Raw genomic sequence first — 16,885 nt, 5'->3', positions numbered from 1 at the left:
GAAAGAACCCCACCAACAAGGGGATTCATACGAATCCCCCTTAGTCTCTATAACACAGGCAATTCGTCTGTTTTCATTCCCTTGTTTGTGACCGACCGCAGGGCCAAAATGCATGGAACTGTTTCCGAATACTTTACCCATGCGGTCGGTCAATACTTTAAAGTCCCATAACTCCCGAACCGTTTATCCGAATGGGCTGATTTTAACATATGTTGTCCCTCCAGACTAGGGCTATCTGGAGATATTGGATTTGTGGATGTACCCCAAGTATTTAGGGTACATCCAAAACTTGGGTAAAAATATGTCCCTGTTAATTGTGTTAACAGATATGTTGGAGGGAGGAGATGTGTGGGTTGTACCTTAGACTGGATTGGTGTACTGTAAACCCCTCCCTTGCATGGGAGAATCTCATATAAGCCTGTGTGTGAATAAATCAGTGTTGTTGCTGTTTAACCCTGAAGCTGGAGTGTGTCTCTTTCTTGGGGGGGAAAGGGGACTGTATGCCGACTGCCAGGAGTGTAAGCTGTTCATATTGCTTTTCCTGTTCGGCTGCTTCCAGGGTTAGTGTGTCTGCTGTTCGAGAGTTGGTGAATTCGTGCAGTTTGGGAGTTCGGGAAGTTGGTGCTTATGGTAGCTGCTGGTGTATCTAAAAGGGATTATCGCCTAAACGGATTTTTCCCCTTTTATGCTGAAACGGTCCGTTACAATTGGTGGCAAGCGGTGGGATCGTTCCTACAACCAGAGGGACAGCTACAGACAACACCATTCCTGGATTACAAAGTGAGGGCAACGCCAGTACCCGTACAGCGCCCCTATCTACAAGGAACCAACTGCAGCAGAGCAAGCATGGCACCCAGCTACACTCAAGAGGCGTATGACAGAGAGGTCACCGCGGTGCTGGCTTTATGCGGACCCAACCTCTCAGAGGATATAGTACAGCGTGTGAAGAAAGCAGTGCGAGGGTACTTGCCGTGGGAATCCGAGCGGGCCAGGGGGTTTGCAGTCCTTCCGCCCCAGCGGCAGTGTGTACCCCAGGGAGCTGATGGTGTCGTCCATCCTCCCCAGCGGCCGTGTGTGCCCCAGGGAGCCGAAGGTGCAGTCCTTCCTCCCCAGCGGCAGGCCGAGTTACAGGGGGCAGAGGTAGTTGTTCCTGCCCCCCAGCAGCAAAGTGATATGCCAAGAAGGCAGTGTGAAGTGAAGGGAGAGGAGAGCAGCGTCCTCCCTCCCCAGCGGCAGTGTGTACCCCAGGGAGCTGATGGTGTCGTCCATCCTCCCCAGCGGCCGTGTGTGCCCCAGGGAGCCGAAGGTGCAGTCCTTCCTCCCCAGCGGCAGGCCGAGTTACAGGGGGCAGAGGTAGTTGTTCCTGCCCCCCAGCAGCAAAGTGATATGCCAAGAAGGCAGTGTGAAGTGAAGGGAGAGGAGAGCAGCGTCCTCCCTCCCCAGCGGCAGTGTGTACCCCAGGGAGCTGATGGTGTCGTCCATCCTCCCCAGCGGCCGTGTGTGCCCCAGGGAGCCGAAGGTGCAGTCCTCCCTCCCCAGCGGCAGGCTGAGTTACAGGGGGCAGAGGTAGTTGTTCCTGCCCCCCAGCAGCAAAGTGATATGCCAAGAAGGCAGTGTGACGTGAAGGGAAAGGAGAGCAGCGTCCTCCCTCCCCAGCGGCAGTGTGTACCCCAGGGAGCTGATGGTGTCGTACATCCTCCCCAGCGGCAGTGTGTCCTGCAGGGAGCAGAGACAGTCAGTCTCGCACCCCAGAAGCCAGACAAGAGAATGAAAGGGGAGACAGCTGGTTCCCCTTTCCACCAGCAGAGAGAGTGCCAGGGAGAGGAACCTGCTAACCCCTCTCCCCAGCGGCAGTTTACCATCCAGAGAGAGGAGCTTGTTACACCCTCTCTCCAGCGGCAGCCTAACCCACCAAGGGGAGATGTTAAGCCCCACATCTGTGCAGACGAATTGCCTGTGTTATAGAGACTAAGGGGGATTCGTATGAATCCCCTTGTTGGTGGGGTTCTTTCTACCGAACGGCGGGCCATTCGGTAGTTTCCATACGAATTTCTGGAAGTATGGAGGTCTCAGCGGTGTTTGCCTAGTTGAGTGTCCGATTTTAGTTCCAGACACTCGACGGCAAAACACCGCTGTTCGGTAGTTTAAGATGGCCGCCGCCACGTGTTAGTTTCCTGAATGGCGGCCACCCAGAGGACAAAGACCACACTGGCGGCCATCTTAAACTACCGAACAGCGGTGTTTTGCCGTCGAGTGTCTGGAACTAAAATCGGACACTCAACTAGGCAAACACCGCTGAGACCTCCATACTTCCAGAAATTCGTATGGAAACTACCGAATGGCCCGCCGTTCGGTAGAAAGAACCCCACCAACAAGGGGATTCATACGAATCCCCCTTAGTCTCTATAACACAGGCAATTCGTCTGTTTTCATTCCCTTGTTTGTGACCGACCGCAGGGCCAAAATGCATGGAACTGTTTCCGGATACTTTACCCATGCGGTCGGTCAATACTTTAAAGTCCCATAACTCCCGAACCGTTTATCCGAATGGGCTGATTTTAACATATGTTGTCCCTCCAGACTAGGGCTATCTGGAGATATTGGATTTGTGGATGTACCCCAAGTATTTAGGGTACATCCAAAACTTGGGTAAAAATATGTCCCTGTTAATTGTGTTAACAGATATGTTGGAGGGAGGAGATGTGTGGGTTGTACCTTAGACTGGATTGGTGTACTGTAAACCCCTCCCTTGCATGGGAGAATCTCATATAAGCCTGTGTGTGAATAAATAAGTGTTGTTGCTGTTTAACCCTGAAGCTGGAGTGTGTCTCTTTCTTGGGGGGGAAAGGGGACTGTATGCCGACTGCCAGGAGTGTAAGCTGTTCATATTGCTTTTCCTGTTCGGCTGCTTCCAGGGTTAGTGTGTCTGCTGTTCGAGAGTTGGTGAATTCGTGCAGTTTGGGAGTTCGGGAAGTTGGTGCTTATGGTAGCTGCTGGTGTATCTAAAAGGGATTATCGCCTAAACGGATTTTTCCCCTTTTATGCTGAAACGGTCCGTTACAGAACCTCTGTCAGATACAATTTGGGAGGGTATCCCATGTAAACGAAAAATCTCCCTAGCGAATATCTCCGCCAATTCGGGTGAAGACGGGAGTTTAGGTAGAGGAACGAAGTGAGCCATCTTGGTGAATCTGTCAACCACGGTGAGGACGACAGTCTGTCTTTTAGAGATAGGCAAATCGACAATGAAGTCCATAGCTAAACAGGACCATGGTTTCTCTGGAACCTCTAAGGGATGCAGAAATCCACATGGAAGCGTATGAGGTTGCTTAGTCTTAGTACAGACCTCACAAGTATCGATGAAATCTTTAATATCCTTACGCAAAGCAGGCCACCAGAAATCTTTGGAGATGAAAGCATACGTCTTGCGAATGCCAGGATGCCCAGCTACCTTGCTGTTGTGGAAACACCGCAACACTTCCAGTTGGAGAGCAGGAGGAACCAAGTGTCTATCCCCAGGAGTCTGTTTAGGAGCCAGATGTTGTAACTCCATGATCTCGGCAAGCAACGGAGAATGAATCCTGAGATTCGTGTTAGCTATGATCTTACATTTAGGAACTATCGAGGAAAGAACTGGCTCAACTATAGTGGACGGTTCATATTGGCGAGATAAAGCATCGGCTTTGGAGTTCTTAGAACCAGGTCTATAAGTAAGCACATAGTTGAAGTGAGTCAGGAATAGGGACCAACGAGCTTGCCTGGAGGATAGGCGTTTAGCCTCCCCAATATAGGACAAGTTCTTGTGGTCCGTTAAAATAGTAACAGGATGTAAGGTCCCCTCTAATAAATGCCTCCACTCCTTAAGAGCCATAATGACCGCTAACAGTTCCCTGTCACCGATGTCATATCTGCTTTCAGGACCAGATAGTTTCTTAGAGAAAAACCCACAAGGGTGTAACGGTTTGTCCACCCCTAACCTTTGTGACAGAACCGCCCCTACTCCTGTCTCAGAGGCATCGACCTCGAGTAGGAACGGCAGAGTCGTATCAGGAAGCAAAAAGTTCCTTGAGCGTCTTGAAAGCAACAAGAGCTTCAGTAGACCAGGTCTTAGTATTAGCCCTTGTTTGGTCATATTGGTAATAGGCGCAATAATAGAAGAGTATCCCTTAATAAAGCGCCTATAATAATTAGAGAAACCAATAAACCTCTGGATAGCCTTGAGTCCCATAGGCAATGGCCAATCCAAAATAGATTGGAGTTTGTCAGGATCCATCTTAAAGCCTTCCCCAGAAATCACGTACCCAAGAAAGTCTATCTGAGACTGGTCAAAACTGCATTTCTCCAATTTACAGTATAGGCCATGTTGCAGAAGTTTGAGCAATACCTTTCTGACTTGTCTGTGGTGGGTCTCAATCTCCCTAGAGTGTATAAGTATGTCATCCAGGTATACAATGACACAATCATGTTGAAACTCCCTAAGAACTTCATTAATCAAATCCTGAAAGACTGCCGGAGCATTACAAAGACCAAATGGCATAACCGTGTATTCATAGTGACCATAACGGGTATTGAACGCTGTCATCCACTCGTGTCCATCCTGGATTCTCACCAAGTTATACGCCCCTCTGAGATCCAACTTGGTGAAAATTTTAGAGCCCTTTAAACGATCAAACAGCTCGGTAATCAAAGGAATGGGATAGGCATTTCTGATGGTTATCTTATTCAAACCCCGGTAATCAATACAAGGTCTCAAAGTACCATCCTTCTTTTTAACGAAAAAAAAAACAGCCCCGGCGGGGGAAGAGGATCTCCTAATGAATCCTTTTTCTAGATTCTCACGAATATATTCCTCTAGAACTGAGTTCTCTTGAGTGGATAGAGGATATACATTGCCCCTCGGAGGCATAGTACAATAATGCCTGTAGTGCTAGTGCCATCTGATCCATTCTGTGCTCCATGGCTTCGAACCTAGGATCAGAAGGACCAAGCTGACTGTTTGTACTTGCAGGATCCATTGGCCCTGTCGTAATGTCAGGATCGGGACAGGGATCCAACACGCAGAGTACAAACAGGTACAGGATACGTATACCGGACCTTAGAATGGCCGGACTAACGTACGGAGAGTATAGAGAATGGTCAGAGACAAGCCGAGGTCGAGGGAACGAGACGACAGGTAAGCGAGGAACAAGCCGGGTCAAGGATAACAGAGGTAAACAGAGTAAGTCAAACAAGCCGGGTCGGAACCAAAGGGATAACAGAAAATACCAGAGCACTGTGTGACTAGACAGGCTAGAACCACGACAGGGCAATGAACAAACGGGAGAAGCAAGTTTAAATACCCTGGCTCGGAGGGGGGACACGCCTCCGACGAGATCTGATTAGTCTCTACAGGATTGAGTGACAGGTCGTTCCGGGCTGGCGTCATGACGTCGGTTACCGGACGTCCTGCTACAAAAGGAAGTGACTCCCTCGCGGCCGGCGTTTACGTGACCGGGTGGACCGCGAGGAACAGAGGGAACAGCCCGTCCGGACGGATAGACGTCTAAGTCTCTACCTCTCTGGGAGGTAGAGACTTCAGGTACCCTGACACTAATCTATGTACGGGGAAGTTTCCGCGCATCCTCACTTCCCGACCAATTAGTTTTACGAATTGGTCGTAAGAACGGAACCCGGTGAGGACAGCCTGTATTGCATTTCCTGAGATAATGAAATGCAAAGATTTTCGTAATGGACAATACTGATAGAGTTATATAAGAGTGAGGAAGAGGAGGTGTCAGAATGCTCTCTGAGGAAGCCCGGCCGGCTGGGCAAAACATGCCAGCAATTTCAACACCAGTAATGTCATCAAGCTGCTACAAAGGACCGAAACTCGAAGTATACTACAGGCAGAAGATCCAAAGTAAGGAGACGGTGGAGAGACTTACTAATTCACTGAACTGAGCCACTGAGCGAATTTAGGATGCAGAGCCTTGTACTGCATGCAAGCTTGAGGGTTTAAAAGAAGGATATTTGCACAAAGTTTATTTAACTGAACAGAAGTTAAGTATTGTTCCACATATAATTAATTGTGTGTATTCACTTGAGGCTGCACATCATGTTTTGAGTGCAGCATATAACACATTGTGGTTTCAGGCACTCACTGGGTAAGGCTGCTAAGTTGGAAAATATAATTTAAAGAAAGGGTGCATACTTTATTTTTGAGGTATATGAAGAACTAACTTTAATACATATACTGATGTTAAGTTTACAGCATCTTGTTCTATAATATGATTGTGTGAACTTTTATTTGTTGTTTGATCACTTTGTGGGGTTGCTGGCAGGTGTGCTATTTAGTGGACACTTTTGATATTAGTTGGACGTTGTATTTGTTTATTGAATTTGGTTTATAAAAACATGCACAACACATTTTACATAAATAGGATTAAAACATTTGACAGCCATTGTGACACACTAGTTTGGCAAATAGTGAGTTGAGTGCTTATTTTTTTTGCTGCGGGGATAGTCAAACACACCATTCCTCCCTTCACTTGGAGAGTACAACTCCCATAAATCTGTGTTGTGTTTTTGGTTAAGTTTAAGTGCAGTGTAATCTGCTAACTTAAGGGAATCCAGTATTCTGTAACCCCAGCACTGTTTGATTTTGAAATGGAAAAAATAAATAAATAAATAAATAAATACATAAAATAATTAAATAAATAAATATTGGGGCATTGTGCACATAATCTTCGCAGAAAACATACAGGAAAGATCACACACTCTCAGCTAGTGTTGAAAAAACAGTTGCTAACTAAAAACACAAATGACAAAAGATTGCATGTAGGTTTCTTATCGTCTATCAAGTATAACAGCATTGTTTTATGTATGCCTACAAAACAGGTCCTTACCTGAAAGGTATTGTAACAGACTGTAAAATATCTCCATTGGCAATGTCCGGAAGTCACCCAAAGTGGCTATATCAACAGATTCTTTTCTCTCACATTTCAGCCTAAACTGACGATTGCTACGTCTAAACTTAAGGTTTGGGATGAGTGTAAAGCTGCTCCCTGAAGGTTCCGCCATCTTAACCTACAGCCCTTGATGAGAATGTGCAAACATACATAACGTTACATACACTTCTTTGGTCACCTCATACTTATACTAAAATCTAAATGTAATTATTCACTGGCATGTAAAATCTTCACTATATGGCGTTTGTGAACTTGTATACAAATTGGAATGCTACATGGAAAGGCTTTTGAAATGATCACTAACCTAACAGATTAGTAATAAATGTAGGTTATGTTATAATTTTTGTTTAAAGTCAACCTTTACGCATAATGCAAAAAGAGACATTAGAATGCCGACACATTCATTTCATTTTGTTTGGCCTTACATATTAAAAAATAATAGTAAAATAAAACATTATCTATACATGCTTACATTGGAGAAGTTGCCAGGACAATCCAGACACTATAAACACTACTGAGCGCCTTCAACAGAATTCAAATCATTGATTGGGAGTGTTCAGCAATCGCTCTCAGCCAATGAACAGCAGGACTGCCATTCTGCAAAACAAATATATATGGGAAACACTGTTAAATCTAAAAAGAACATAAACAAATAATAGTGTAACACAGTTAAACAATATAAAAATGTGCTATCATTGAATGCACTCACAGGATGGAAATGTTAGTTGCACTCAAGAGTACCTCCCACGATGATGTTGGGGGGCTTTAAATCCCACTCCACGGTCTGTGTAGCCCACTTGAAATTAGGACTCCAGATGCAAGTTGGAAAAAATCCACAACTTTATTGCAATATAGAAAGGAATGGATCACCTATAGAATATTGTAAAAATTTGCGAATATGGTCCTACGCGTTTTGTCACAATGAGTTAGGACTTTCTCAGGGTCCCAAGATTAATATAAAATCACAAAACATGCAACAAAAAAAGAAAACAGCCTAACCAAACCCATCCCTTTAAATAGGGCTAATCCCCAATTCCAATTGGTAATTCAGTGGGTGTCATCCGTTCTCTGGAATTCAGTTGGTCCGGAGTTTATCTGTGACACCTGTAGCGTCTCCGTGATTTTCCCAGTCGTTCTATGTTCACTCTTTGTAGACCTGAAGCGTAAATGAGGTTCGTTCGGTACTTCTGTGCGTTCCACTCGTGCGTTCCACCTGGTGAATGCGAATCTCGTGTACTCCATCTAGAGGTCTCCAGAGGGAATCCCATAACATATACAATCCAAAGTAAAGGGTAACAAATCATTATGTATCTGCTGAAGAAACATGATGTTATTAACTGTCAGAGATAGTTTGGTGGACACCAAAAATTAATTGGATCATCATGTAATGATCAAATAATTGATAATGAATAGTACTCGGTTTCATTTATAAAAAAAAATGCAGATTCAACATATGTTATTTTAAAGTGACAAGTGCATAAATTGTAAAACCCCAATTAAAATGTTCATTATTTACAAGGTAATTGTGTTCTTTACTATTATTAGATTAAAAAAAAACAATCAAGTTAATTCAATCTAGATAACCACATATACCTGTCATAAATTGATGAGTTTTCTAATGTCTTATTATGAGAACTAAAAAGCTATATAGAGGGATAATTCCCTGGAAACAAAACCGTATATACTCGAGTATAAGACGAGTTTTTCGGCACATTTTTTGTGCTGAAAAACCCCCACTCGTCTTATACTTGAGTCAATGTCTGTATTATGGCAACTTACATTGCAAGCCGGGCAGTCCTGTTGGGGGCTGGGAGCAAGCTGTTACTTACCTTTACAGCAGCTCCTGTCAGCTCCCTTCTCCTCCGTGCCGTTCAGCTCCACTGTAAATCTCGCAAGAGCCGCAGCGTCAGGGCGTTGCCACGGGTTACCGTGGCAACGCTCCGCGCGGCACTCAGTCCGCGAGACTTACAGTGGAGCTGAACGGCACGGAGGTGAAGGGAGCTGACCGGAGCTGCTGTAAAGGTAAGTAACAGCTTGCCTTCAGTCCCCCTCCTGCACAGCCCATCCATTGGACCACCAGGGAATAATATAGCCCCCCTCCCTGGCCAGGCAACAAGCAGGGAGGGGGGACAAAAAAAATCAATAACATTTTGAATAATATTAAAATAAAATAAAAATGTAATAATATTAAAATAATAATAATAATAAAAAAATAAAAATAAAAATGCCCACCCCCCACCAAGGTTACATACTCTGCATCATATACATACACACACTGCATCACACACACACACACACACACACACACACACTCTGCATCACATACACACACACACTCTGCATCATATACACACACTGCATTAATACACACACACTGCATTATATACACACACACACAGCATTCATTATATACACACATTGTAAATAAATATTCAATTACCGTATTTATCGGCGTATAACACGCCCCGGCGTATAACCTCATTTTCAGAAGGAAATTCCAGGAAATTTCCACCCCTCCTATAGTATTTCCCCCCCCAATCCCATAGTGTTCCCCCCCTTTCCATAGTATTCCCCCCCCTCCCATAGTATTCTCCCCCTATAGTGTCCCCCCCCATAGTGTTCCCCCCCTTCCATAGTATTCTTCCCCCCCTCCCATAGTATTCTCCACCCCCCTCCCATAGTATTCTCCACCCCCTCCCATAGTGTCCCCCCCCTTTCCATAGTATTCTTCCCCCCCTCCCATAGTATTCTCCACCCCCCATAGTGTGTGTCCCCCCCTCCCATAGTGTCCCCTAGTGCACTTTCCCTCTTGTGCCATATTTACTTACCTGTCTTGAAGCGTGGGCCGGCTTCACAGCGCGCCCCGCGGTACTGGAACGTAAATTTCAGGTTCCGGTTTCCGGCGGGACTGAAAGGAAGTGTGCACACAATAGTGTGCACACTTCCTTTCAGTCCCGCCGGAAACCGGAACCTGAAATTTAAGTTCCAGTACCGCGGTGCGCGCTGTGAAGCCGGCCCATGCTTCAAGACAGGTAAGTAAATATGGGATATCGGCGTATAACACGCACCCATGATTTCCCCCCTATTTTCAGGGAGAAAAAGTGCGTGTTATACGCCGATAAATACGGTAATATAATTTTTGGGGATCTAATTTTATTTAGAAATGTACCAGTAGCTGCTGCATTTCCCATCCTAGTCCTATACTCGAGTCAATACGTTTTCCCAGTTTTTTGGGGGTAAAATTAGGGGCCTCGACTTATATTCGGGTCGACTTATACTCAAGTATATACGGTATGTGTTTTCAAAAGATAAAGCCTTTAGCTAGGCTAGATGCAAAAAGTGGAAATTGTACCATAAAAATAACTATGGTAACAGTAATATACCCTCTTTATAAAAAACACAAAGAGTCAAAGCCAACACAAAAAAAGACCCATAGGCAGCATAACTATAAGAAACAAACAAGGTCTATGTCCACATTACCGCCACTCCAGTGTGGTAATACTCTTTCTATGCCAATGCATTTAAAATCGTTAAAAAGTGAAAAGAGGGCATGTGTTACAATCTTAATAACATCTTAATAACATCAGGAAAGGCCTAGAGACACATCCAGTCCCGGTCCACTGTAACACATGCCCTCTTTTCAACTTCAGAGATTTTAAATGCATTGGCATAGAAAGAGTATTACCACACTGGAGGGGCGGAGACTGAATAAAGAAACGATTCCAGCGTGTAACGTTTTGGATAACGCATAAGTTGCAGACGTTAGAACCTATAGGACTGAATGTGGACATAGACCTTGTTTTTTTCTTATAGTTATGCTGCCTATGGGTCTGTTTGTTTTTTTTTGGGGGGGGGGTTACAATCTTTTACTTCAGAAAATAGTGTAGTAGGGAAGAGAAAGCAGTTTTGACAGTGCGTTTCAACATTGCATAATAACAAACATATTCCCACAACAATGGGCTATTCATGAAAACCAGTGCCATTCATGTTGCAGTACTAAAGTGGTGAGGAAGTGGTCTCATCACTGCCCTATGTGAGCTCATGTCCATCACTATGGGCTATGTACGTATTCAGCTCTAAACTTTATATCGCCGTATCAATATCAGGGCCTCTAACTAATGCTGGAGAGGCATCAGGGTGCGTGTGACCCACCTCCCTTGGGGATGGGTCTGTTTTTTTGTGTAGGTTTTGACTTTATGTGTTTTTTATAAAGAGGGTATATTACTGTTACCATAGTTACTTTTATAGTCCAATTTCCACCTTTTGCACCTAGCCTAACTTAAGGCTTTCTCTTTTGGAAATACATACATTTTGTTTCCAGGGAAATATCCCTCTATATAGATTTTTAGTTCTCATAACAAGACATTAGAAAACTCATCATTTTATGATAGGTATACGTGGTTATCTAGATTGAATTAACTTGATTGTTTTTTATCTATTAAAAGTAAAGAACATAATTACCTTGTAAATAATTAAACTTTTAATTGGGTGTTCACAATTTATGCACTTATCACTTTAACCCCTTAAGAACCAAACATCTGGAATAAAATGGAATCATGACATGTCACACATGTCATGTGTCCTTAAGGGGTAAAATTTACATATGTTGAATCTGCATTTTTTTATAAAGGAAACCGAGAGTACTATTAATTATCAATTATTTGATGATTATATGATGTTCCATTTAATTTTTGGTGTCCACCAAACTATCTCTGACAGTTAATAACATCAGGTTTCTTCAGCAGATACATAATATGATTTGTTGCCTTTTACTTTGGATTGTATATGTTATGAGATTCCCTCTCGAGACCTCTAGAGGGAGTACACGAGATTCGCATTCACCAGGTGGAACGCACGAGTGGAATGCACGGAAGTACCGAAAGGACCCCATTTACGCTTCCGGTCTACAATAAGTAAACATAAAACGACTGGGAAAATCAGGAAGACTCTACAGGTGTCACAGATGAAAACTCCGGACCAACTGAATTCCAGAGAACGGACGACACCCACTGAATTACCAATTGGAATTGGGGATTAGCCCTATTTAAAGATACTCGGGATGGGTTTGATTAGGCTGTGTTCTTCCTTTGTTGCATGTTTTGTGATTTTATATTAATCTTGGGTCCTTGAGGAGGACCATATTCGCAATTTTTTTTTATATTCTATAGGTGATCCACACCTTTTTGCAATAAAGTTGCAGATTTTTTCCAACTCGCATCTGGGTCCTAATTTCAAGTGGGCTACACAGACCGTGGAGTGGGATTTAAAGCCCCCCAACATCATCGGGGGAGGCACCCTTGAGCACAACCAATATTTCCATCCTCTGAGTGCATTCAATGATAGCGCACTTTTATATTGTTTAACTGTGTTATTATTTGTTTATGTTCTTTTTAGATTTAACAGCCGTTTCCCATAGAACACTATCTGGGAAGTGATCTCAGGGAAGCTGTCAAATTTTACTATTAGATAAGTATATTTTATACTTATTATACAGTATTCACACTTTGAACATTTTGGTGATAGTATTGTTCTTAATATACTGCTTTTGCAGCTCTGCCTAAATTCTTGAAGGCTCAGTGCTTTAAAAATGCATCAATGCTTTCCTATGGGGATTTCTTAGTCCTGCAATAATTCTCTGAAACTGCAGTGTTTTACATTGCAGTGTTAAGGGAACAGAGACAATGCATCTAGAGCACTTCAATGAGACATGACCAGCAATGGAATGGGCAAGCTGTCTTTTGGTTCCATGGTGATTGCTTGACTTTGAATTTCTGTTAGCCAGCAGCTAATACACACAGGCACAAGCAATGTTGTTTTCGCTGCTGCTCGTACTTTTATAGTTGCTCATATGGTCTATGAGAAAAAGTCCCATCCTAGTGACACCATTGTGATGGCTGTCTAACATCATATGACCACCAATCCAAAGTGTCTCGACCAAGGGATGGGTCTTGTCTTGGAAATTAAATGTCTGTCCATACAAAGAACATAAAAGGAAGTGATTGAACTTTCTTTTCTTAGCTTATAGTCCCAATATAAGGGTGCTACCACCCCAGAGCTGCCTGCTGAGATGTTTCTTTACCTGTGTCTGTAACTCGGCTCCCTGATACTGTTATTCAATGACAGTCCTGGAAGAGGATGCAACAAAAATACTTCTGTTCAGGACTGTCAAGGTTCAGATGCTCCCTTGGAAACTTAATTGTCAACGTCAGAAATCTCTTCCTAAAGGAGATGAAGAAAGCATGTGTAAAGTCTGCTGAAACATTTTTCTCAAAAGTCCTATGATTTCAAATGTAGCTGCTCTGCAGTTTTACCAGACAGTCACTAGTCTGGTAGGGGTGACTCTAGAACTAGAATTCATATACAGCACAATTTAGTTGTATAACACACAGTTAATACAAAGCTTTGCATAATGTACCTTTTAATTTCTGTAATTAAGATTTTCATGGTAACCCCTCCCCCCAGAAAACACTGCCTTCCTATACACTGTATAAACTTTCCTTATTGTACGTTGTGTTTTTTTAGAATGTATTGTCTGCCAACTAAAGCCTACAATACCCCAACATGGTTCAATTAACAGGAAATAAGAAATTCTAAAATAAACACTCTGTGCATTAGAACTTACTTTTTTCATGGAGGTTGTGTGAGTCACATGCAGGGAAGGTGTGGCTAGGGCTGAATAACTAGTGATTTTGTTATGGATAGAAATTAATGTAGGTAAAATGTCTACTTACTATGTATACCTGTATTCAGTATTTACTCAAAATGGCTGCTAGAGTACTCCCTCCCATCGACCAAACACCTTGTGTAACAAGATGGCGTCTCCATCCGGAGTAAAATCCCGAGATGATGGTGACATCACACTTTGGAGGAAGTGCATTAGATAAGACACTTAACACGCCCTCCCTGCCCGCCCCTGCCACGTCTCCCCTCCCCACCCCTATTATGCCCGCCCCTGTCACACCTACCCCATACCACATCCGCTCCTGTCACTTCCGCCCTTGCTATGCCATCACTTTCTGCTTCTGCTCCTTCCCCACCCCCCTGGCATGGCAATCGCTCCCGCCCCCAGCGTCACTTCCTCTCACCACGTAATGAGAATCCCAGAGTCCCCCAGGATGAGAATCCTAGAGTCCAATTTCTTACGGACGGAGCCCCTTTGATGTATGTCTCATTTACCCCGTCCCAGGTCGCAACTCTGGTGGGCTCTCTCCCGGATCCAGAGAAACAGGCCATGCCCTTCTACCGAAGGATTGTCCAGATCCGAAAGACCTATTCCGCTACATGGCGTGACTTGTTTAGCCTCTGTGAAATCAAAGAAGGAGATGCTTACTGGCCCATTATGGAGAAAAGCTTTTCTAGTGCCCGACTCACTAGTGAGCAGGGCCGTCTTTAATATTGATTGGACCCTGGGCAAAGCATTTGCTTGGGCCCCCTGGTACCCTCTCCCCAGGTGTGCAATCCCGTCCTCCACCCCAACGCAGTGGCAGTCCTAATGTAGAGAGGTGCAAGAATTTTTTTTCCCTATCCCTTTTTTCCCTTTTTTTTTTCCCTATCGCACGGGTGATTAAAAGGTAGTTCCCCATCTGTCGTGCAACTCCAGCAATGCATTGACAGCTGGGGCTCTACCATTTACCCATGTTTGAAGGTTTGTATTTAGCACTAAGCTGTTTTTATGTGTTTGAATGTAAACAGGTTTTTGTATGGAATGTATGTGGTGTTGGCGTACTTGCATGCATGTATTTATGTGTAGTGTTGGTTTTTGAATGCAGGGGTGTGTTTACATATAATTTTGGTGTGTGTTTGTACATAGTGTTGGAGTTTGAATGCCGGGTGCATTTGTATGTAGTGTTTGTATATGTGCATACATCTCCGCATTCACACACTCACACACATAGATATTTATACACACACACACACACACACACACACTGAAAAACATGCAGACACACCGATATACACACTGGCACACATGTAGATATACAGACACATATACACACATGCAGATACACAGACACACACACAGATACACCGATACACACAAAGACAGCATACAGATACACACTGATACACATACAGACACACAGATATACAGACACATATAGACAGACAAACTGACACATACATACTGACATATGGATACCGACACATACACAGACACATACTGAGACATACTGACATACATTCACAGACACACACACAGACAGACATAGTGGCACACACACACAGACATACTAATACCCAGGCAGACATACTGGCACACTGACACACACACACACACAGACAGACCTACTGACAGACACACACACACAGACCTACTGACAGGCACACAGACAAACTGACACACATACCTACTGACACACACACAGACCTATTGACAGACACAAACACAGACCTAGTGACAGACACACACACAGACCTAGTGACAGACACACACACAGACCTAGTGACAGACAAGACACACACACACACACACACACACACCTATTGACAGACACAAACACAGACCTAGTGACAGACAGACTGACACACACACAGACAGACTGACACACACTGACACACACAGTCCTACTGACAGACATAAACACACACATACTGATGGGCAAACTGTAAATACACATGGGCAAACTGTAAAGCCCCCCTCCAGTTTCCTACCTTCCCTGGGGTTCAGTGTGCTGCCTTGGGTGGTTGGGAGTTGGGGACTGGCTCTCTTTGCTCAGTCCCCCTCCTCGCTGCCTCCTGGCTCAGCCTCCCTCCCGCGCGGGTCATCATCTCTGAGGGAGGAAGTGACTCCCGGACGTCACTTCCTCCCAGGCTGCCGTAAAGCAGGAGGCCCGGTCGTGCTGTTAAACGGCCACAGCATCCGACCGGGCCCGTGCTGAAAAGTGCTCACCGGGTGGCCCTAAGTGTATTGGCCACCCGGTGAGCACCCTTAGAGTATGGGCCCCGGTGCAGCCGCAATACAAGCACCGCGGGCCCATGGGTAGGGAGGGAATTTTTCTTATGCAGGCTATGGGCGGCGGGGCCACGGGGCAGCTGCTATGGGCCCCCCAGGAGTAACTGGGCCCGGGGCAGCTGCCCCGTTTGCCCCGCGTTAAAGACGGCCCTGCTAGTGAGTCTGATTTCTCCTCAGGTGTTGAATTCTGTGAACAGCTCCAGCTGTGGGTCCAAGATAAATTAGCTGATCAGGCTACCTGTATTAACGATGTCATCCAAGATAAGACAGAATCTGTGGAAAATTATCACTCCAGGTTGTCCCAAATCTTCTCTGACCTGGGTTTCAGTTTGTACAACAAGGCCCACACCCAAATGCTGCCTGCGGCCTTCGTAGCGGGGCTTAAAGAATCCAATTGCAAAAGCCTAATTCTGTCCCGCCCCGAGTACAGAATAATCCCTCTGGCTACCCTCCTGTTAGTTGCTAAGGGCCTGGAGTCCTCCCAGCTACCCCCACCGAGAAAACCAGCCCTACTTATGTTCTCTCGCCCTGCACATCTACCCCCCACTGATCCCTGGGCATGCACCCCTGCCTCCAGGCCTACCTATGAGTCAGCCCTCTATGCCGCAACACAGAAGTTGTTTTAACTGTGGTCAACCAGGTAATTTCAGGAGAGAGTGTACCGACCCTAGGGCCCCTAGACAGTACCAGCGGGATGTGAGACAGCCTCTCACTCCAACCAGTTACCCCCAGCCCCTGGTTACCCCGTAGCTACTAATCCCGCTGCCAGTTATCCTACAGCCGGTTTTCCCCCGACCAGCCAGCCTGCTGCCAACTATCCCCCAGCCAGTCACCCTGCACCAGCCAGCCGCCCCTATATTGGCCCTGACCGAGCTCACCTAGATCTCCTGCAATAGGTAAGTGGCAAACCTGTGTCACCTACCCCTGTCATGGGGATAAGGGTTGGCCCCTAGCCACAGTGGCCCTACCTGTAGCAGGCCACCCA

At 45.0% G+C, this 16,885-nt stretch overlaps 1 protein-coding gene across 1 annotated transcript in view; it reads right to left on the bottom strand.

Annotated features, from left to right (window-relative positions):
• FBXO47 (F-box protein 47) overlaps window positions 1-13,578 on the bottom strand; it is a 212,200-nt gene extending 198,622 nt beyond the window's left edge. The window contains exons 1-2 of the mRNA XM_063456603.1: window positions 13,570-13,578; window positions 6,885-7,065 (exon numbers count right to left, since the gene is read on the bottom strand). Of these exons, the coding sequence (XP_063312673.1) occupies window positions 6,885-7,065; window positions 13,570-13,578 (190 nt within the window). The remainder of the gene's footprint in view (window positions 1-6,884; window positions 7,066-13,569) is intronic.
• Window positions 13,579-16,885: the final 3,307 nt, after the last annotated feature.

This window comes from Pelobates fuscus, chromosome 5 (genome assembly GCF_036172605.1).
Source record: "Pelobates fuscus isolate aPelFus1 chromosome 5, aPelFus1.pri, whole genome shotgun sequence".
Taxonomy (NCBI): domain Eukaryota; kingdom Metazoa; phylum Chordata; class Amphibia; order Anura; family Pelobatidae; genus Pelobates; species Pelobates fuscus.
The sequence above is the reverse complement of the archived record's forward strand: the minus strand, read 5'-3'. Positions and strand labels throughout refer to the sequence as shown.